Raw genomic sequence first — 24,148 nt, 5'->3', positions numbered from 1 at the left:
GAATTATTCCTGATTTAAGTAGAGATTATTTGTTCAAATTTAATTTTCTCATTAAATATAATAGCTACTTTTTAAGTACATTTAAAACGATGGCTAAACTTTGAATAACATGTCAACTCTCATATTTCCAAAATTTAAACCTAGGGTTAGGTTCTAATGTCCCCAATATCATAAATTTAATGGAATTCATAAAATATAATATACCTAATATTTAATTATCTATCTCAATATATCAAAATTCGGAAACTAACTCATTCTATGTCATTGAAGTCAAATCTTAAATTTTCTTTCCGATTATGTTCACTCATGATAAAATAAACTCACATGTCAAATTTCAGCTAAAACGGATCGTTATTCGACCCCCAAATCAAGATTTTATATGAAGAACCCTAGGGTCATATTCTCTTATTTCAGCGTTATTTCTCCACCGATATACCCTAAAAATATATTCATAATCACATGAAAATTTAATGGAAAAGATGAGAATAATTACCTTGACGCTTTGGAATGAAAATTCCTATTTTTCTCTTCTCCTTTATTTTTCTTTTCCCCTTTCTTTTCTTTCTTCCTCCGTAATTTTTTCAGTTTCTGCGTTGTTTTTTTTTGTTTTACGCCGCCGCTCATATGATGGCTTAATGCCATATATATATATATATATATATATATATATATATATATTTATTTACTCTTTTATTATTATTTATTTTCTTCTTTTTCTTTTCTAAATTAATCATGTACTAACAGTGACAAACCCTACTAACCTATTTTATTAAATATAAGAAAAGTGGTATAGGGTATTAAATAAATTCACACTTTAGCCCATCAATTAAATTAATTCTCTAAAATTATCCCTCAACTAATTAACCAAAGTTATCGAATAATCCATATAACCCATTAAAATTTTACGGAAAGAGTCTCGTATGAAAGGAGGATGACTCGTTCTCAAAATTACCTAACGGGTCATTATATTAATATCCTTTTTGATTTATTACTCCTCTACTTGTATAAAAGGATTTGTATATGATTCAAATAACTTATTCATGTCCATTGTTTTTTATCATTAATTTATATAATTTCAATAACTTATTTATCTTTGTAGCTTTTTGTCGTCAATTGACATCTTCTTCTCAATTTTGTCACATCGTTCAGCATTCTATTGACGTTTTGTTCTCAATTTTATCGCAATTTTGATTCAATTTTTAGGTTTTCTTTATCTTAAAATCTCTCTTTTTCCTTTTTGTTTCATATATATTATCGTAATTTTGTAAAGTAATCTTCTCATCTCATAAAATTACTTTTGTTATAAAATTATATATTAATATTACTAAAAAAGTTGTGAACGATTTATTTTAGATAATCTTACAATGGATTCTGAAAAGAATTTGATTAGTGAAATTGTGCCAATTAACATCTTAAGAAGATCCTATTCTTATTCAATAATAAAATCTTAGTCATTGAAAGTAGAGCAATAAAAGAGGAACAAATGAACGTACATTAGTTGATCAAGAGGTAACAATTATTTTTTATTCGAATTATATTTTAAATTTTTACCTATTGTTGTAAAGTGGGAAAAATCTTTACAACAAGCCAAGATTTGTTACATCATAAACAGACGAATTAATGGTTCTAATCCTAATTTTCTATTGATAAATAAGGAGATTGAAGTTGGATTTCATTTAAATAGATATAGCATTTATTTTAACGTCAATTGTTATGTTTTAATAATTTTATTCTTCATATGTGTAATTTAATTGATTGACGTGATACATACGCGCAAAACACGTACACTAAATTAGTACCTTGATAAAGATGTAGCTCTTTAATAGTTATGTAAAACTCCCTTAATTTAATTAAGGATGAAATTAGAAAAATGTCATTATTGTCTTCTGGATTACGTGTAATATCACCTTCTTTTTTTTACACAGAATTAAAAAAAATACACTTATTTCAAAACGAAAAAAAGTACTAAGTAGCGGACATTTGATTTTGTGCATAAAAAGAATTAAGAGTTAGGAATTAGGTCATATTTACTGATGGGTCGTGTGAAAAAGTTAGGAAGAAATAAGAAAGGTCGGTCCGTCTCTGACGAGACACCAAAATAAATAGTAAAAATATACTAATCTGTCGAGGGAAATTGAGACATGCTTGCCAACAATCAAACAAAATCTAAGCTTTTACTCTAATTTTATAATTCCTCAATATTTAAAAGTATCAAAGATTTTTGAGATTCATTAGGTACAAAACAGATATTTAGTGATATATATTTTTTTAGCGATAGTAATTATTATTGTAAAAAAATTTAGCATTAATTGAGTTAATATCATTGCATTCAAAGTCACTAAAGTCTTTAACGACATTTGTATAGAGTGTTAGTTATAAATACTCATATTTATTATTGCAACTAAATACAATATAACGGTAATTATATTATTGCAACTAAATAATTATCGCAAAATCCTTTTGTTGTTATAATAATGTATATGACCATTTAAGATATTTCATAACCACAAAAACTAATGAGCTATCAAATTAGTCCCTTTTTAAAAAAAAGTATGGTGTTTGGACTAGCTTATCATCTCGATTAATTTTATACGTAGCTACTACCTTCCACCGGCACATATATATATATATATATATATATATATATATACCGGCCAACTATGTCCTTACAAGTGTTTAAACAGGAAAATAAGGTAGCAAATAACAATGGACGAAGTACATTCAACAATGAAGAAAGGAAGTTGACCTTCCAAGATGTGAAAGGTGTACCAAACAAATCCATGAGTTAAAAAGAACATAAAACACTTGAGCATCTTAAAATTAAACTAAACTTGTAGAGTATGTTGCTTTCTTTTGCAAAAGAATTGGCATCCTCCCAATTAATTAGCATCTAATAACTTGTACGTAGTTCAATATTAGGTAAATTCTAGATCCTGCATGAACGCGCGATGATTTGTGAGTGAACTTTCCTCCTCGTAGAGCTAAAATAATCCAAATCATAAAAAAGACAAGAATGGAAAACTAATAGTAAAGTCATCTTTTTTACTTTGGTGTAGAACCCAAAAATCCAAGCTGATGAGCCAAAACATCCACATGATCTTCTTCATTGTCTTCAAGTAAATTGATCTCATCTTCAACATTTTCATCCAACAAACCCTCCCAAAATCCTTCATGATCAATATTTTTATTCTCACTTACTAATTTTTGCATATATTCATTCTCAATATTATAGTCTTCTTCAAGATAGATTGTGTTCCCACATGGTGCTCCTTGTATGCTCATACCAAGTCCTTTCATTTCACCATAATAATATTCATGAGATTCCATCTTTACATTAAAATTTCCATCACAATTATTAACACTATGGCCTAATTCTCCAATAATATTACTTGGACCTTGATGATCAATTTGCCGCCGTCTCTTATTCCTAATTTCTTCCTCAAGTTCCTTCCTTCTTTCCTTTTGTTGCATCATTTGCTCCAAAAATCTTGGATTTTGTATTGCTTTAGCCAAGAAATTCATCATTTGTTGTTGCTTTGTTTCTGTCCTCTTAAGCTTTTCTTCCATTAATTTGATGTGTGATCTTGTAGTCTGTTGATGTTGTTTAAGCTCCAACAATTCCATCATCAAATCCTGCTTCTCACGCCTTAATCGATCAATTTCTCCATCTATCTCAAGCTTTCCCAATTCAATATAAGAGTCTATACCTTGATTTGAAGCTTGTCCAGGATGGAAATTACTTGTTTTTCTCCTCCTAATTGTTTTCAAGAGATGCCTTTGTCCCCTCAAGAAACCTTCATGAGCAAACTCCCATTGGTCTGGATTAACCTTCCTAAATCCCTACATAATAATTCTCATTGCTAGTAATATTCATCCATTTGGGAGAGAAAAAAAGGATCATGAAAAAACAATTATAATATGATTGAACTTATATATACTATAGTATAATATGCTATTTGCCTTATTTTTTAGTTTACTAATTCCACTTTCTATGAATAGTTTATCTGTCGTTATCTTTTAAGTAACCTGATAGTACAGAAAAGTCTTTTACATAAATTATTGGGGTATAATAGTTAAACTCATAATAAAATTGTCTTGTGCATTCATACAAGAATTATTGATAGGAGAAACTACTTACACTAATGAAATGTTGTTGATGGACAGAAGATAATTGGAATTGGCTCATGAGTTGTGGTAATGTTATATTACACATAGGAAACTGTACATTTTTTTTGTTTTATAAGTGAATATTTCACTTCCCTTTATTAGTAATTTAACACTATAGATGCATATGTATAGTTCTCTAAACTACTATTTCTCTCCATTTCAAAGTCAATTTGATTTAAACAAAAGAAACAAATCTAGTACAACTTGCCAATAAAGGGGAGGGGGGGGGGGGGGGGGGGAATCTAGTGCAAGTTGCAAATTCAAATTCAAAATATTCACTAGAAACTTCACAAACATGAGAAAATTCTAGAGCACTATATATATCAACAATAATATATATCATTATGTAGAACAACAAGTCTTTCTCTTTCTTGTTCCCTCTATATGTATATAAGTATTTTGTGTGCTAGCTTAGCTCATATATACTATTTTGAGTTGGTTAGAGAATAAAATAATGCTTACATAAGTATTGAGCTGCCTGACAAAGCTTGAGAAATTGCTATGCTTGAAGTACCTCGGAAGAAGATTCATGGCAAAAGTTTGAGGATCCCAAACAATGAAACTATTATTACCTATACTCCAAGAAACAACATTATTGGTGTTTTGATCATCCACAAATTCATAAGTCTTTGTTAGAAATGGTGGAGGTCCATTCTCATGGATCCCCTCCATTGGTTGAGGAATCCACATCCTAGGTTCATTAGATCTAGGAAAGTCTTCTTTTATTGGGGCACTAAAATTAGGATCCATATAAATCTTGATCTAACAAGGGGTACTAGAAAGTTAATTAAATCTTGAAAGGAGAATATGTGTTTTGAAGTTCAAAGGTAGTGATGCTATCTAACTACAACATCTTTGGGAAATTTTCTTCAAAGGGTATACTGATTTAGAGTAGTTTAAGGAGTTAGGGTTTGAGAGTGAGGAGAATCAAGATTTAGATGAAAAAATGAAGAAAAAAGAATTAATTTTCAAGAAAATGGAGGATATAGAGAGGTAAAAAGAGTTTGTAAAATTAATAAGATTTGGATTTGGATTTAGATTTAGATTTGGAGAAGGAGATGGAAAATTAATATGTTTTATTAATGGAGGTCAAGAGTGAGAGAGGAGAGAGAGATATGGAAAAAGGAGTTGTTAGGTCATAGTTTAATTTGATGAATATAGGTTTTGAAAATAATAATAATAATAGTTTATGGTATGGTCCTTGGATATTTTCAGTCCCTTTTTGTTTTTTTAATATGGAGTAACCCTTTTGGGAAGGTCTAGGCAGGAGGACAGTTTTATTTGTTCATTGAACCTAATGGTAGATAAAACTTTGTACTAATCCAAATTCTTTATAATTAGTTTGCATCCTTCTCTTTCTGGTCAAAAGTAGTAAAAAAAATTCTAACATTTTGAAATGCCTCAAATTCTTTCTAATAGTTGCTTGCTTGGATTCAAAATAAGACCTAGAATGAAGAGGGAGACTCTAATCTTGTACATTTTCTTTGCTAACTTATTGAATCGAGGAGAGAGAAAAATAGGCGTGGAGGTTTTTGGGAAGGGCGGAGTAATGAACTAAGTATTTCATTCCATTCCATTAATTAGGTCGAGATTAAATGAGCAGACAGATATAGGTCTAAGTGGTCTGGTGTTAAGTTTAATTAGTCAAACAACAATTGCTTTACTTATTATTTGAGTATTACTTAGTCACTAAATTTAAATAGTTAAGTGATTCTAATTCAAATTTTTTATTTTTGTAAAAAAGTTTTACATGAAACAAGTTGGAGGGAAATGATCCAGTTAGAGAAGTCATGTCACTTTTAATTCTATTATACTCAACATCCTGTTAACAAACAAAAAAAACATCCAAAAACTGCTTAAAAGTCTAGCATTTGACAAGAGGAAATTTTAACTTAATATGATTTCTTCTTTGTGAAGCACTTTGCATACAAAAATTATTTTTCCAAAGCCCATGTCTTCCTAACCTTGCTTCATACAAAATTGATTATTAATAGTATATGGCAAATTCCTTGTGTGAAAATTAGTTTCCCCCTCACCAATTCTTCCTTATTTTGCTTCTTCTCCACCCCTAGGCTACATATCAATGAAAATATTTTCTTTAAAATAATTAAGTGCTTTTTTAATTTCATTTATGGTGCTTAATAGATAAACAAAAATTATTGTCCCAAAAACATCTATGTTATAATCTCAGAAAATATTATGGGAGTGGGGGATCAGGGGTGGTCAAGAGGCGGCAGGGGGAGAGGATTGACTAGGACGTGGAGAGGAGATGATGAGGAATTGAAATTTCATTTATAGAACTTGTTTTTGTATTTATATAAAAAAAATTATTTTTCTAATTTTTAAAAATTATATTTTTCTAAAAACAATTATTTTTTGAGCAATCATACAGAGATAATCGACATTAACTTATTTTAAAATTGAGGTGTAATTGTTGTTGGTACATGATCCAAGCGTGTTTTGAGTTTAGGTAACTTACTTCATTTTAACCCCAAAATAAATTAATGAGGAAAAAAAACTCTCACCTTTATTTTCCATAAAAAAGCAATATTGGAGGACAAAAACCTTTATAAATGCAGCTAATTAAAACATTTATTTATTCCTTTATCGTATTTCTTTTTAGCCAAAGAGTGAATAACATTCCAGAGATTTCTAAAGCTAGTGATTCATCTGGACCCAAAAAAAAAAAAAACATTAACTGGAAATTTTGTTCTCTTCTGATATTATTACATATATCTTTTCACAACATGGACCACTGGCAGATTTTAAGGTAGTGGATATGGGCAATTTGATCTTGGAAATCAAAATTTCAGATCCTGTAATTTTGAAAAAATTGATGTTTATAGTAACTCAAGGCATATATATTATTTCAATTAACCATTTAATCATTGTAAATTATATAATTTGGTGTAAATGGAGTGCAACTTAAGTGTGTTTACATAGGATATTATATACGTGTAAGATACTATCCATATTGAAATTTTTGGAGATAACGCACCTAAACTATTTACTTTTTTGAGTTTCATTTATGAACTATTCAGAGTGAGTTTCATATCTAAACTATCATTTATTAGTTTGATAAATATATTTTTCTTTTTTATTATGCTATTATCATGGTGTGTACGCTACACTCTCTCTTTCATTTAAAAAAATTGTCACATTACACTTCACATGGACAAAACATTTCACCTTAACAAAAATTAAGTAAATTATTAGAAATTAAAATTAAATATTAAATACTATCCCTCCCCCCCCCCCAAAAAAAAAAATTATAAAATAAAATATAAAATATTTTTCTTATCCTACTCCATCACTTTCTCTCACCATACCCCCCTCCCCTAATTTTTTAGTTTTATTTTTAATTTTTTGATTTCTTTTTATAAAAGTTTTTAAAAATTCTTCATCCCACGGCCCCTTCAAATAATAATTTATATATTATTTTGAATTTTTTTAGAAAAAAATTCTACCCCGCCCCACCTAATCCTCCGATTCCAATTTTTTTTTTCATTTTGTGTTAGACATATACATATGATTTTAGAAAAATATTTTTTACTTACCGCAAGACTTTTCTTAAAATATAATTTTTATTTCTGTTATATTTGGTACGTAAGTAGAAAAAAATATGTGTACATATCTAACTCAAAATTGGAAAAATATAAAATAAAAAAAATTAAGAGTGCAGGGTTAGATGGGGTGGGTATAATTTTTTTTAAAAAAATAAAAATAATAACATTTTTTTAGGAAAGAGTGGGGGGAGGGGGTGAAGTATGAATTTTTTTAAAAAAAGATTTTATATAAGAAAGTTTAAAAAATTAAAGGACGGGGATTTGGGGGGGGGGGGAGATGGTGGAGTGGGTGAGAAAAATATTTTAAATTTATTCTTTTTTGGAAAATAAAAATACTTTAGTCTTTAACTTTTAATTAATATTAATAGTTTATTTAATTTTTGTCAAGGTGAAATATTTTATCCATGTGGAATGTCACGTGGAAAGATTTTTGCAAAAAATAGTGAGAGTAGAGAGAGTGCATTTCACACACCATATATGTGTGTTTCTCAAACTAATAAGTAATAGTTTAGGTATTAAACTTAAAAAAAAAAGGATAGTTTAGATGTGTTTTTGACACTTATCTCAAAATTTTGACTACTTACTCAAAATTATCAAGTCGAATAAAAATGCAGATTGGGTGTTAACGGTTTGGATGAAAATTGATTCAAATCGAAAAACTAAATCAAATTGATTAAATAAATTGATTTTATTTGGATTTGATTTGGTTTTGTATTTTGAAAAATCAATAATATTTTGATTTGATTTTAATTTTTATTATTAATAATAAAAAATAACTGAATCGAACTGACAAATTATATACAAATGCCCAAGACGAGATCATTTATCTTATTGATTTCGTGTATATGACTGTGTATGACATTCTTGGTAGGATTAGGAATGTCACTGTCTTTTCCTTGTCTAAGCTAAAGTGGTGAATTTTGAAGCTTTATTTACAAGAAATTCAATGATCGAAACATCTATAATGTAAGTCATTCTAACTATTTTTCTTTTTGAATGGACTGTTGTTTATTTTTTCTTTTGAATGAATCATTTCTTTTATTTTTACGCATGGTTACTAACTGAATAACCGAATCGAAATTGATGACTGAATATTATATTTAATTTGATTTTAATAATTTAAAATAAAAATTAATTTTATTTTAATTTTGATCAATAATCAATTCAAATCGACACGTGATCACCCGCAACGAGAATGTATGGAAAGAGACGACGAAAATATGAAGTTTTTATTCTCCATAGATTTAATAATATACCTTATGAAAATATTGTAGTAAAATGTTGGTTAAAAAATCTTGCCTATGTCCCAAAAGTAAGGGAAATATATATCTTGGCCACTGTACATTACTTTACTATATTATATATGTCTTAAATTAAATTAAAGTTTGTGTTGACAGGTGGTACTTTACGTTATTTTATAATTAAAAGGGTCCACTATATTGATTGCAATAAAGCCTCTAGAACATGCATTTAGCAAATGATTATTTTTGCCTACTTTATTATAATATAATGTAATATAAAATATAGTATATAATATACACTATTGGAAGAAGCAGATTACTCAATCGAGTATTGTTTAGGTTACAACAAAATTTTCATAAATTTATAACTAAACTTAATTAATGATGACGTGGTTCTTTTCTTCCCATTAATAACTCTTGAACAATTGACATTACAATTTATAGTAGTACTCGTTTTACTAAAAAATGGAAATTAAATAATAAGAGGGTTTAGGTAATATCGCGGCAAATAATTTTAAGAATGTTTAGATGGATTGTTCGGTGCATTTACATTTTTCTTCTTTCCTCTTATTCACTCAAATTTGAATCTTGGTTGGGCCACATTTGTTTATACCGTTAAAGTTATAAAATTTAATTATTCAGATCTCAATCATTAAGTTTATTTATTTTTTTGATTTATATTTAAATTATCCAAATTTTAAATAGTAGGTATATAAGTTTTTTTATATTACCACCATTTGATGTTTTGTATAGATCCAAAGGCTTATGATCTTAAACAAAATTTTGGTATTATTAAACTATCTTTTTAAAGCTTTCAATAAAGATCATCAATTCCATATATTCATTGCTATCTCGTCACACCATTATTATTAACTACTATCATATTATATCCACCACGCATAATCATTATCGTTGTTGATTACTACAATTAATTGTCATTATTACTGACCACAATTTACAATCATCATAATCAACCGCCATTATAACAAGGATCACCAATCACTAGCGATAATCAAGGCAAGATCTAGGGGCGGGAGGATGTTCACCCCCTTGACAAAAGATTATATTATTTATATAAGGTAGATTTTCTATGTTTATATATATTTATACATTTCGAATCCCTTGAACAACATGCAAAATGTTAGTTTAATGGGCAAGAGCATTCAAAATGCACCCTAACATCTGAGGCTCACCTTCATCTGCCACAGTAGACAATCAGCATTATCATTCATCATCCATCAGTCATTACCACTATAAATCGGTATATACCTTTTTAAAAATATTTTTGATATATAATTAGATTAAAATAGTATTTTATATTTATTAACTATAAAGACAAATTTTATACGTTTTATATATTAAAAAAATATGCAATATTTTTTTATCTTAAAATATTATTTTAATAGCTAAATTTTAATACATATTTTAATATTCAAATTTGAGCAGTTGTAGTTTGAAATTATAAGCTGATGTGCTTATGTCCTTTTATACACAAACTTCCACATGGTTGTGCTTTGAAGGCAAATGATTTATTAGTGAATTGAATGTTAGCTAAAGGAAATTTTTTTACGCTAAAGTAAATTTTACAAGAAATTAACAATGTCTTACATAATAAAGATTACGCGAGTGATTTTATTTTTTTGTGAGTTTCAATTCTTATTTATTAATCATTTTATTTTTTTATCTAGCTATCACCATCTATATATAAAAGACATATAAAGCTAATTAATTAGGCTAACTATTAGTTATTTCTTTTTCCTACGTCAATTGTCACCACCTATGAATTAAACATACCTCGAATCTAATTACTTAAGTCAACTATCAATTATTTTCTTTTAATACATAAACTGTCACTATATACTCAGCTAAATATATTATAATAATAAATAATTATAATTCAGACTTAAAAAAGCATTCCAAATACAGGAAATTCTAAGGAGTGCGTAACCCATGCCGCATCACGAATATGAATAGCAACAATTATGAACCTATCCACAATTTCTTGCTTTCTACAAACATTATGTTTGGTAACAAAAAGAAACCAAATAAATTAAGAGGTCTACTTACAATCCAGAAAGAACAAAAGGTGAGGACAGCAAAAGCAAAGACAAATAATGATCAAAAGTGTAACAATAATCATTAGTTGTTAGAAAGCAGGAATAGCAAGTGGTTGTCCATTGCTTTTTTTTATACATGAGTGGATAAGTTGCTCATTAATTTTAATTTTATTTTGGCTATAAATTATCAAAGTTTGGCAATTGAAATATGAACATAGATACTATAATATCTCTCAATTCTCTCTTTATCTCACTCTTTTTTTCTTATTTTGCTAAGTTTAGTTTATTTTATAACACGTTATCAGCATGAGGCTCTAATTTTTTTCCAAAAAATTAACTTCTATATATGGTATATCTACTAAAGAAATTTAATTTTAGTTGTCTCTGTTATTTCTAAATTAATTTCTATCCCAATTTTTCATCATGTCAAACTTGTCAAAATTGGAGTTTGTGGCACTTGATATTTCTGGCAAAAATTATTTGTCATGGGTACTTGATGCTGAAATCCACCTTACCACTAAGAGTTTTGGTGATGCTATAATCGAAGGAAATAAAGCATCAAGTCAGGATAAAGCGAAGACTATGATTTTTCTTCGTCATCATCTAGATGAAAGCTTGAAGGTTGAAACTTGGCAGTGAAAGATCAACTTGAATTGTGGAAAGATTTAAAAGGGAGGTATGACCACCACAGGGCAAAGGTATTGCCAAGGGATCGTTATGAGTGGATGCACTTACGGTTTCAAGATTTTAAAACTGTAATTGAGTATAATTTTATTGTATTTAGAATAACTTCCCAATTAAAATTATGTGGGGAAACTATAAATGATGAAGACATGTTCGAAAAGACACTAACTACTTTTTATGCCTCTAATGTGATGTTACAGTAACAATACCGTGGAAAACATTTTCAGAAATACTCTAAATTGATCTCATGCCTTCTAGTGGCTGAGCAAAATAATGCTCTTTTAATAAAAAATCATGAAGTCCGTCCCACTGGAACTACTCCTCTACCGGAAATAAATGTGGTAGAAGCACATGGCCAGTCTGAAAGAAGACAAAATAAAAATCAAGGCCACAATAATGTGCGTGGACATGACAATGACAGAAGACGATAAAATAATCGTCGTGATGGTGGTCAACAAAAAAGGGAAAACAATATGAGTTCTCAAAGTGGCTCTTCAAGAAGTAACTGTCATCGTTGTGGCATGAAAGGCCACTGAAAAAATGAATATCGGACGCCTGAGCATTTTGTAAGGCTTTATCAAAATTCCTTCAAAAGAAAGGCAAATAGAGGTGGTGCTTCTTCTTCTTCTAATGCTCGGATACAGTCACACTTGGCGTTTGAAAATAATGTTGAGGCAAGACCTTCGCATAATGATAATATTGAAGCAAATCTGGCTTTGAAGGATAACGATTTTAATGACCTTAATGATATTGCTCGTTTGGAGGTTGAAGACTTCTTTAAGGATTATAATTGATGTTTAATTTCATTATATGATTTACAATATGTTGTCGTTTTTATGTACTTTTGATTATCATGTTTTTACGTTTATCTATTTAAAAGAAAAGAAGAAAAAAGGATGTTTTTTTAGCAATATTGTTATTTATTTTATCTCTTATAATGTATTTTTATTTTATGAAGATAAGTAAATTTCCCAGTCTTCAATTGGATCCAAGATGAGTAATGGAGATATGTGCATTTTGAATAGTGCCACAACTCATACGATATTAAAAGAAAAGAAATATTTCTGTCATTTGATTATGAAAAAGGCCTATGTCAATACAATATCCGATAGTACAAAATTAATTGAAGGCTCTGAAAAAGCGGCCTTATTACTACCTGGAAGAACGATATTGGTAATTAATAATGCATTGTATTGTAGTAAGTCTCAAAGAAACTTGTTAAGTTTCAAGGTTATTCGCCAAAATGACTATCATATTGAGACTGCGAATGAAGAAAATGTTAAATACATTTATATTACTATAATAAATACAGAGAAGAAAATTGTGTACAAAAAATTACCTGCACTTTCTTCTGGATTGTATCATACAAATATTGGTACTGTTAAATCACATGTCATAGTAAATAAAAGGTTTACTGATTCTAATGATTTTATCATTTGACATGACCGGTTGGGCCATCCCGGTTATAATATGATGCACAGAATTATTGAGAATTCACATGGACACACTTTTAAGAATCAGAAAATTCTTCAATCTAAGGAATTCTTTTGTGTTGCTTGTTCTCAAGAAAAACTGATTATTAAACCATCAACAACTAAGGTTGGGATTGAATCCCGAACGTTTCTGAAACATATAAAGGGTGATATATGTGGGCCAATTCACTCTTCATGTAGACCATTTAAATATTATATGGTCTTGATAGATACATCTACAAGATGATCACATGTGTGCTTATTATCAGCTCGCAACATTATTTTTGCGAGATTGTTAGCTCAAATTATAAGGTTAAGAGCACAATTTTCAGATTATGCAATAAAGATAATTCGTCTTGATAATGCTGGTGAATTTATATCTCAATCCTTTAATGATTATTGTATGTCTGTTGGAATTAAAGTTGAGCATCCGATCGCTCATTTCATACTCAAAGTGGTCTAGCAGAATCATTGATTAAATGCCTCCAATTGATAGCTAGACCATTACTAATGTGGACAAAACTTCCTCTTTCGGTATGGGGGCATGCTATTTTGCATGCAGCAGCACTTTTGTGCATAAAGCCAATAAATTTTCATGAATTTTCCCCATTACATTTGATTTTTGGAAAGGAGCCAAATATATCCTATCTTAGAATATTTGGGTGTGCGGTATATGTCCCAATTGCTCTACTGCACCGTATAAAAATGGATCTCCAAAGATGGTTGGGAATATATGTTGGGTATGAATCTTCTTCTATTATAAAACATTTGGAACCTATGACTAGAGATTTATTTACGGCAAAATTCGCTGATTGTCATTTTGATGAATCAGTATACCCAATATTATGGGAAGAACATAAGCAATTGAAAAATGAGATAGATTGGAATTCATTATCACTATCTTATTTAAATCCTTAAACAAATTAATGTGAGCAAGAAGTTCAAAAGATGATTTATTTGCAGAATATTGCAAATCAACTGTCGGATGCATTTACTAACCTTCCACGAGTTACTAAATCGCATATCTCAGCTGCTAAGGCTCAATTTTGAGTTGATATCCCGGTAGGACAACTTGTTCAGGCAAATGAGTCTAGGCCACGCTTAAAACGTAAAAGACCAATTGGTTCCAAAGATAAAAATCCTCGAAAAAGAAAATAAATAAATGATCAAGATGATCATAATTTGGAGGCAATTGCTCCAGAACAGCCCAGAAATACAAAAAATGATGATACCACCGAGGAGGTTCAAGTATCTGAAAATAATGAGAATGAAGAAATCTCAATAAGTTATGTCTCGATAGGAAAACAGTGGAATCGAAATGATATTGTGGTCGATAATATTTTTGCCTATAATATTGCCGTTGAAATAATGCAATAAGATAAGGATCTTGAACCAAAATCTGTCGATGAATGTAGACAGAGAAATTATTGGCCAAAATGGAAGGATGAAATTCAAGTAGAGTTAACTTCACTTGAAAAAAGTGAAGTTTTCGGATCAATAATCCGAACATCTGAAGGTGTCAAGCTAGTAGGGTACAAATGGGTTTTTGTGCGTAAACTAAATGAAAAAGGTGAAGTCGTAAAATATAAAACACGACTTGTAGCCCAAGGTTTTTCGCAAAGGACTAGCATTGACTATATGAAAACATATTCTCCTGTGGTGGATGCAATTACTTTCACTTATCCAATGAATTTGGCAGCTCATGAAAAGCTTGAAATGCACCTAAGGGACGTGGTCACTGCCTATTTATATGGCTCATTGGACCATGACATTTTTATGAAAATTCCTGAAGGGATCAAATTGCCTGAAGCATATAAGGATTCTCGAGAAACTTGCTCAATAAAGCTTCAGAAATCCTTATACGGGTTGAAACAATCAGGGCGCATGTGGTACAATCGTTTTAGCGAATATTTGCTAAAATAAGGATATAAAAATGATCTAATTTGCCCTTGTGTCTTTATGAAAAGGTCTGGATCTGAATTTGTCATAATAGAAGTATATGTTGATGATTTGAATATTATTGGAACTCCGGAAAAACTTCCAAAGGCAGCAAAATATCTGAAAAAGGAGTTTGAAATAAAAGACCTTGGAAAGACAAAATTTTGTCTTGATCTACAAATTGAACATTTTACAAATGGGATATTTGTACATCTGTCAACATATACTGAAAATTTTTTATAGAGGTTTTATATGGATAAAGCACATCCATTGAGTACCCCAATGGTTGTGAGATCTCTTGATATTAATAAAGATCTGTTTCGACCTCATGAAAATGATGAAGTGCTTATTGGTGTTGAAATACCATATCTTAGTGGAATTGGTGCATTAATGTATCTTGCTAAGAATTCTAGACTAGATATAGCTTTCTCGATAATCTTGTTATCAAGATTTAGTTCTTCTTCAACACGAAGACACTGGAATAAAATTAAGCATATATTCAGATACCTCCGAAGGACCACTGATATAGGATTGTTTTACTCAAATGAATCCACGTCACAATTGATTGGTTATGCAGATGCGAAATATTTGTCTGATCCCCATAAAGATCGATCGCAGACAGGCTATTTATTTACATGTGGTGGTACAGCTATATCATGGCGTTCAACAAAGAAAACTATGGTTGACATTTCCTTAAATCATAAAGAGATAATAGTCATTCATGAAGCAAGTCGGGAATGGATTTGGTTAAGATCAATAATTCAACACATTCAAGAAACATGTGGTCTTTCTTTAAAAAGAGACATTCCAACAATATTGTATGAAGACAATGTTGCATGTATACCTCAACTGAAGGGAGAATACATCAAAGGAGACAGAACAAAACGTATTTCACCAAAATTCTTCTTTACCCATGATCTTTAAAAGAAGGGTGAAATAGATGTCCAACAATCGTTCAAGTGACAATTCAGAAGATATGTTTATCAAGGCATTGTCGACTTCAACCTTTGAGAAAATGAGATACAAAATTGGAATGCGACATCTTCGAGATATCAAATGAAGTTTTCATCAGGGGGAGTAAAATACGCGTTGCACTCTTTTTCCCTTAACCATGGTTTTGTCCCACTGGATTTTCCTGGTAAGGTTTTTAATGAAGCAGCACTTAAGACGTATTACCAGATGTGTGTACTCTTTTTTCTTCACTAGGCTTTTTTCCACTGGGTTGTTCCTAATAAGATTTTAACGAGGCACAACATCAATCGATGTTCAGAATAACTATGTATATTGTTTCTTGTAAAAATTTTATTGAGGCACATTACACGTGGACATCCAAGGGAGGGTGTTAGAAAGCAAGTAGGAAGAATAAGTGACTGTCCACTTGTTGCTCCTTTTTCTTGACATGAGTGGGCAAGTTGTCCACTAATTTTAATCTTGTTTTGGCTATAAATTACCAAAGTTTGGCAATTGAAATATGAACATAGATACTATAATATCACTCAATTCTCTCTTTATCTCGCTCTCTTCTCCTTATTTTGTTAAGTTTAGTTTATTTTATAACATTAGTCAAATTAATGTAGAAAGTGCTAGTACTACTAGTTTTTTATGGGCACGACCCAAGTTGGTCTTAGGTCATATGAATTTATCTTTCTAGCTATGTTATATCGAATTTTAAAATATGTCTATTATATAAATTTAAATTATAAATTAAATTTTTTTACTTTTTTAATTTAAATTTGAAAGTTTGTCAGACCTTCGCCCATTATTTTTCGTGATAACTAAGCCAAGAAAACCTTGACAGGTGTTACAACATTACAACATCCAAAGATTTGCTGCAAAGTGGCACACACCTAATTGACTGCAAAATATAAATTTATATGAAACTTTATCCAGGTGTAATATTTTAATCGAGTTGCCTTTGAACTTGAATTTCACTTTTCAAGACATTACAATAGAAATCGAAATACAAACGCATAATATAGCTCATCTACTAGACAAAACCATGCCCATTTTTTTTGGCTGATGGACGAAACAATAATAACAACTTCTCGTCTACTAGACAAAATCATGCCTCATTTTTAGCTAATGGATGAAATAATAACAATGACAACAACAAAATAATTATGCCTCGTCTCAAATTAGTAGAGACTGTCGGTCAAGGGTAAGTCCATCACTAATTGAAAGATGAGCTAATTCAATTCGAGGTTTATTAGCTAAAAAGGTGTTAATGTCCCTAACAACTTCCCTCAATGCCTTTTAGCCTGGTTGTCACGATTCAAATTCACAAGTCGTAATGGCATCTATGTTTCTGACCAATAGATAAGCCAACTAAATATTTTTATCAATTCAATAAAATAAATAAAGTAAGAAGACAAGCGACAAGTGGAATATCCAACACACTAAATGTGTCATAAGTATGAAATGCGGAAAGCTAAAATACCATTCAAGATTTGGTGTCATAAGTACAAGAGCTTCTAAAATAGGATTCAAATATGGAACTAAAATGACTAGTTTAAACGTAATAAATAGCCTGCCTGAGTATTTAAATAACAGAATAAATAAAAGATAGAGGGAGGTGTGGGCCGCGGAACAACCAAGCAGCTCACCACAACTCCAAGATAACTCAAGCTCCGACTAACAAAGCTCCACAAGATGCGCTCGTATTCGGAATCGAATCTACACCACAAAAGAGTGCAACAAGTGTAGAATGAGTACGAAACCATGTGTACCTAGTATGTCTTATTGATCGACAACAAAGAAGTAGTGATAGGAGTATATAAAATTCATTCTCAAATTTTATAATTCTACATTATACTTATGAATCAAGTCTAATCAAAATAGGGATAATCAAATGTCACAAAATATTTAACACATAATCAAATAAAAATGAAGAAGATAATGAGATGCAATGCAACACCATGAGATGATATGCCTCAAATACCAAGTAACCTCACAACTATATATACACAATACTTCTCGGAATATACTTCGAGAATTTGTGACCCTTGGGGGACTCGCGAGGTCCATATACTGACACGGACGATCTCCACGTGTCTGTGTGGACGATCTCAACGCACTATCATAAAATCAAACCATCTCCAGCATGGACGACCTCCACGTGCCCAATAAAATGATCTTTCACGAACGATCTCCACGTGTCAGATCTTTATTCATACTCAATCTTATGTCAATGCATGTGCACAATATAATATCAACAATATAGGGGATGATGATGCACCTCAATAAATCAAATATAAGTATGACATATAATCACCTCAACTATCACAATTATACGGGTTCAAATAAGAAGCACACTCACACAAAAGAAACTAAATCAACAATACGTCAGCTAATGCCCATATGCTAAAGCATAGGATCAAGTGCCACAGTCCCAAAACCCATAAGGTATTTTCGCGAGTTTCACACTCCAATTATTAGTTGTTCTTTTTTCCTACCGAAATTATCACCTTCTATATAAAAAATATATTTCAGCTATCAATTGTTTTCTTTTAGTACTTTTTGAACGTTAGTGATAGTTCATGAAGTTCAAAAAGGGAACAACTAGTAGTTGAGATGTGTTTTAATATATAAATGGTGATAGTTTAGATAAGAAAAAGGAAAAACTAATAATTAGAGTATGAAACTCGTGAAAAAACGATAAATCAAATGTGTTTTTATCATTCACTCTTAATTTGGAGATGATATGATTATGATAATTAATTATTATACTCACTTGGCAAAGCAAGAGCAGTAGCTAGAAGGGCAGATCCAATGAGAAATCAAAAAGAAGTTACATTAGATTTTGAAAGTTGATGCTGCCTAACATATAAAAATGTCTGGCAATTCACATCTTTTGCTATTTTAATGTCTAAAATGCAGTTTTCCCATTGTGAGTGGACAAATATATTCTTATATTATAAAGAGTTAGTGATCAAAGATTCAGATTCTGTATCTAAAAAGATTACAGATTATAAATAACTTGTTTAATCACACTTAAAGAATTGGAGATTGGGTTAAAAACATACTTGCATGGTTAAAACATCTGACCAACCAAATGTGAAAAAATCATTTTCCTTCGTACCGAACACACCCCTAATTATTGTACCTGCACCTTCTTGCATATAGCCCATTGAGAGAGGATTCTGCAAAAGGAACAAATACAACCAACAAAAAGGAAATTGCAACTAAACAACAAACAGAATTAGGAAATATTGGACCACTTGACAAGAACAAAGTACATAAAGTCACATGATAGATTCCACTTGCATATAAGCAATCAATCTCCCATAGAGGGGGATTTATTTAGTGCCAGGATACAACATTCAACAACCTGATGAAGGCACACATCAAGAACAGCAAAACCACCATATGGCAATACTTATTACAGCATAGTAATATTTCAAGTTCATCGACTCTAGTAGATTTAAGCAGCAGCATTAACAGCACAACCAGAGCCATCCGCGTGGACAAACGTCTCAACATATTCTTTCCTGCATGTAAAAACACGTTCATTAGCTTCCACGCCCAAAGATAGTTTCTGGTTATCCAACTAAAACAAATGACCAGATAGCATAGCGAGGGTCTAGAGATAAGACCTTGCAGGCAGATGATCATGTGGACGATTGTATGGAGTCCATACTGGGTCACCAACAAAGAGCCTCATTGCCTACACAAACCATTCCTCTAATCAAATATACCGTGCAAGAAGTGCAATCAAGCACAAGTGCCAAAAATGAGTAAAATGGCAATGCCATTACAGCATTAAATATGTATGTTCATGTATGCTCTTACAAAGTACCTTAATGTAATTGCTTGAATCAAGCGTGAAGCGGTGATAGATTCCAGCAGGCAGAACAATCATTCCACCTTTCTTTACCCAGACGCGAATCCAGCTCTCATTCACATCCCGGACATCAAAATAACCTACACCCATAAGTATATATTTAGCAACAGTAGTTGGAAGGAGGAATAGCAAAATCCAATCAATAAACTGCAATCGTACCACTTCCTGCAACACAGTAACGGATCTCCTCATCGGTGTGCAAGTGTTCTTCAAAAAAGTTCTTGATTTTCTCCTCGTAATTCGGTAGTTTCTCAGGGCAAACCTCACAGAAATCCTGAAGCAAATTATGAACCCATAAAGCTTCAGTACTCATAAAAAATAAAAAAGGGACCAACCTGTAATATAAACTGATGAAAGGTCTTAGTTTTTGTAACTTTAACATACAATGTATGAATATCCACGATCTTCTCGAATTTTCTTCAACTCCTCATCAGTTTCATAATTGTCAGCATCAAGTCTCCAGCTGAGCACTCCAAGTTCTGAAATTTTCACATGGTAATTAAGAAGGGAATACGAAGGCAGGACAAAGCCAGAAATCAACTAGTAACCACACTTAGGGTTGGTTCATTATTATATTCCTTGTTCATCATATGATTAAGGACACAATTAGAATTTGGAGAATTGATAATACATCCTGTCAATGTGGGATTCTCATCTACCAATGGCAACATAAAAAAGATTTTTCATCTATTCAATTTCTAACCCCAAAATACCAAGAGAGTTAACAACAAATTAGATTAGAAATTTATCCACTTAACCAGAAATTACAAATGTGAGATCCTTGTTCAAAGAACCCAAAAACTTATCATAAGTATTGGAGGGAAGACATAAACTGCCCTGAAACCTAGCGATTTCTTTTTGAGTGGGAGGTGAAGGGGGATTTTCTATTCCTCAGAGATAATTTATATAGATATAATTCTTAGCCTGATCTTTACCAGCAAGCTTGTCAAGAGACACAAATTCCTTTGGCTCACGATGATGAGGAAGCCTCTGGTCCTCATCACTGTCATCCATGTACCATGCTTGTATGACATCCTCTCTTGGATCCTGCAGGAATTGAAAAAACAAAAAGAGCCAGTGAATAATTCTCTATTTCCTTCTCCAACTTACCAATTTTATGGTAATCTATATTTCTATGCTTTATTTTTATGTGTAAGGATTCCTTCAAAAACAGCATTATGATCATTCTTCTCTTTGAAATGTCGGGGGCCAAGTAACTCCAACAAAGTAACCAAATCATATACAGCTAACATGTTAAACAAAAAGCCCAAAAGGTAGAACCATATGTATTGATAGTAACATCGTAATATAAAAGTATACAATTCAGCTCCCCGACCCTGAACCCTAACCCTGAACCAAAAAAGGAGGTAACAAAAACAAAATTTGCTGAGCATATAGCCAACTAGCCTTTGTTCTCCATTTTAAAATAAGATTGCCTAAGAATGCTTTGATGCATTTTGTTTTCCTGTTTTGGTGTCTATTGTAAAAAACAATAACAAGTTCTTCATCTAGGAGAAACTCGAGAGGAGCCAACTCTATTAGGATATATGCAGAACCATAACTAGTTACTTCTACTCAGCAAAGTAATTATCATGTCCTTTAGACTGTGCGTCGGTGATCTATTCAAGCTCACAGTCAGTTTTCATATGAGACAGATTTCAGGTTCTTCGAGGTTTCTCATCTAAAAAGACGCCTCAAAATTACACTCCTTGTATGCTTCTTTGACAAATCCAAAGAACATCTAGCGGAGAAAAAATAGCATCAAATAAAAGCCGAAGTAATTAACAATCAGAAAGTTCATTAGAAGTTATTAATCATAATAGTGTTGCCAGGGCTTGTACTCTGAAAGGCCATCTGATTGTAGACTGAGTCTCTAGTTGGTATGAGACCTCATATTCATGCCTCAAAGAGAGGGCAGGGTAGTGGCGTTATGGGGCCAACCCTTAGGACCAACTGCAGCCTTCGAAAGCCGGGGATAATGGGCATGTCCCTCTACTCTTCTCCACTTACATACCAGGCTTAGTTTGCATGGCATAAGGCTCGAACTTGTGACATAAGCCACAAGTCCCTCATCAACCTTTGCCACATGAACTAAGCCCTGGGGACTTATTTAGTACTTTCTCCCCGGTTAGAGTCCAATAAGTTCACATTCCACTCTATTTTATGGACAGGGAAGCTCATCATTTAAAAAACCATAGCTTCACCAAAGGCAACGATCAAATGATCAAGTAATAGGACAATACAAACATCAATAGGACCATGACAAGCCAATATTGGTCCGCCAACCCTCCTACAACCATAAAATTCCGAACCCCTTTTGTCCAGAACTTATCATTTTATTTGTGTCTATTGCGACAGTTTACTTGGATGATTCACCTTTAAGCAAGGCAGTTTTCACTGCAAAAGTTGTCTATATTCTGTAAAGAGGTTTGCAATAAACACAATAAAAGTCAATCCAAAAATAGATAATGTTTTAAAATTTAATAGTCAATATCCCCATGATGCACTAATGTGATTTCATGGACATTACAGATATTTGCTAAAAACCACTACATTTTGAAAAAGAACAAATTAGTTTGGGATTAATTTTCCAATTACTCACATCTTATCACAAGATCCAGCTTGTTCATAAGTTGATCTAATTCCATTTACTTCTGTATGGAAGTACATCTAATTTTGCTTTGTTCATCCATCTCCTTTTACCAGAATTCCATTGTTGATCCATAATGACTTCCATCTAGTACAATAAGACAGAAAATAGAATAGTTTTCAACTTCCTATGGTCAAAGTTTTTAGTTTTTGCAGTAAAATAGCTGATAGAATAGTTTTCAACTTTCCTATAGTCAATATTGTTTATCTTTATAATAAAATAGATAATAGAGTAGTTTTCAACTTTCCTATAGCCACACTGTTTATTTATAGCAATTAAACACAACTCCTTGAGTCGTGTCAACTCCAGATTTGATCCATGGAAGGCACGACACCCCCTTCCCCAACAGCAACATTGTCTACGTCTGTCCATAAGCAAAATATATGTCCTAGCAAACTATAAGCTTTTTTCCACAGAATAAACAATTGCAAGTCATACAGCTTGAGTACCATAAAGATTTCATAAAATGGAAAAATGAAGCTTTTCCTTGAGTCAAAAGTCTATCCGAACCTCTACCTCTGAGGTAGGGGTAAAGTTGCGTACACTCTATCCTCCCCAAACCCCACTTTGTGGTACTACAATGGGTGTGTTGTTGTAAAATGGAAAAAGGGAAAACATTCAACATTTGTCCCAAAAAAAAAAACCAGAGCAAAATCCCTATCTTAATATGTACGCACAGACAAAAACAATTAGTCACTAAGGGTAATTTGGGTGTTGCAAACAAGCTAGAAAATCCAAATATAAAGCAGAACTGATCAAACCCTTTGCAGAATCAAAAATCAAAATTAAGCAAAGAAAAGACAACCCCACTTGCAAAATCCTTATCTTTATTGTGTATGCACAAACAAAAACGAATATGGGTGATGTATGCGTATCAAATAAGCTAAAAATTCAAAACAGTACACAATCAAACCCTTTACACAATCCAAAAATCAACCTACCAATCAATCATATAATTCCATAAGAAATTTCCCAGAAAAGATCGGAACTTTAATACACATCATTAAAAAAAAAAACACCCAAAATCTTAAAATTGCCATGGAATACGAAAATTCAATTCAGAAGCAGTTCAAACTACTTCCCAGGAAAAAACAAATAGCATCAAAAACCCAATTAAATTCAAGAAAATTAATACCCACAAAAAAAAAATGAATAAAAATTCCCTAAATTCATAAAACAAGATTGTAAGCTAGTAAAATTACATACCTTTGCAATGGAACCCATTTTTTTGTTTTTGCTTTTTCTTCTGAATTTCAGAGCGCTAAGAGATATTAAAATGTGATTTGTAAGGCAACAGAAAATAATAGAACCCTCCTTAAATCTGCGTCTCACGTTTTTCTCACGTAAAGTTTGTTAAAAGACTAAATTAACCTTTCAGTTAATACATTGAAAATCTGTGATGTGTCCAGGTTAAATGAATTCACCCTTTTGTGGTTGAAAGTAAGGGTGTTTCCGTCATTTGGGATGTGAAATGGTAGGTAGGAAAAAAATAAACTGATAATCTTATTGTTGAGTAATTTATTTGGACAACAT

At 31.4% G+C, this 24,148-nt stretch overlaps 2 protein-coding genes across 2 annotated transcripts; both read right to left on the bottom strand.

Annotated features, from left to right (window-relative positions):
- Window positions 1-2,813: 2,813 nt before the first annotated feature.
- On the bottom strand, window positions 2,814-5,236 carry LOC129883040 (heat stress transcription factor A-6b-like). The gene is made up of 2 exons (XM_055957587.1): window positions 4,630-5,236; window positions 2,814-3,840 (listed from the first exon to the last, which is right to left on the bottom strand). The coding sequence occupies exons 1-2, from the start codon at window positions 4,915-4,917 to the stop codon at window positions 3,043-3,045; spliced, it is 1,086 nt and encodes a 361-aa protein (XP_055813562.1). The 5' UTR covers window positions 4,918-5,236; the 3' UTR covers window positions 2,814-3,042.
- Window positions 5,237-19,323: 14,087 nt separating this feature from the next.
- LOC129883041 (acireductone dioxygenase 2) lies at window positions 19,324-23,945 on the bottom strand. The gene is made up of 7 exons (XM_055957588.1): window positions 23,822-23,945; window positions 20,901-21,012; window positions 20,350-20,444; window positions 20,125-20,239; window positions 19,921-20,045; window positions 19,718-19,788; window positions 19,324-19,612 (listed from the first exon to the last, which is right to left on the bottom strand). Exons 1-7 carry the CDS (start codon window positions 23,837-23,839, stop codon window positions 19,546-19,548), a joined length of 603 nt encoding a protein of 200 aa, XP_055813563.1. The 5' UTR covers window positions 23,840-23,945; the 3' UTR covers window positions 19,324-19,545.
- Window positions 23,946-24,148: the final 203 nt, after the last annotated feature.

This window comes from Solanum dulcamara, chromosome 3 (assembly GCF_947179165.1).
Source record: "Solanum dulcamara chromosome 3, daSolDulc1.2, whole genome shotgun sequence".
In the NCBI taxonomy this organism is placed as follows: domain Eukaryota; kingdom Viridiplantae; phylum Streptophyta; class Magnoliopsida; order Solanales; family Solanaceae; genus Solanum; species Solanum dulcamara.
Note: the sequence above shows the minus strand (reverse complement) of the source record. Positions and strands in the feature narration are given on the sequence as shown.